The 263-nt window shown below is 61.6% G+C and overlaps 1 protein-coding gene across 1 annotated transcript in view; it reads right to left on the bottom strand.

Moving 5' to 3' along the window:
- JAKMIP3 (Janus kinase and microtubule interacting protein 3) overlaps positions 1 to 263 on the bottom strand; it is a 47,426-nt gene that overhangs the window by 22,154 nt on the left and 25,009 nt on the right. Inside the window, exon 18 of the mRNA XM_010859559.1 lies at positions 104 to 169. Coding sequence (XP_010857861.1) covers positions 104 to 169 — 66 coding nt within the window. The remainder of the gene's footprint in view (positions 1 to 103; positions 170 to 263) is intronic.

Here is a 263-nt window from a genome sequence, read left to right on the forward strand (position 1 = left end):
CAGAGGAGATGCTCTCCCTGGGGCCCCCCCCTTCCAGGGAGAGCATCTCCTCTGAACTGAGCCAGAAAGGACCCGGCCCCGCCCCAAGCGCGTCCGCTGTTACCTTCTCGGCCAAGGTCAGGACTGTCCTGGCTTGTATGACGACCACTTGCTCCTCATTGGTCAGATTCTGCATTCAAGAGCGGAATTCTCATATGGTCAGGGGGAGTGCCTTCTGGGGTGGGGTGGGTGACAGGGCTGGGTGGGGGTGGGTGATGGGCAGT

The sequence above is a fragment of the Bison bison genome, unplaced genomic scaffold (genome assembly GCF_000754665.1).
Source record: "Bison bison bison isolate TAMUID 2011002044 unplaced genomic scaffold, Bison_UMD1.0 scf7180017864456, whole genome shotgun sequence".
NCBI lineage: Eukaryota > Metazoa > Chordata > Mammalia > Artiodactyla > Bovidae > Bison > Bison bison.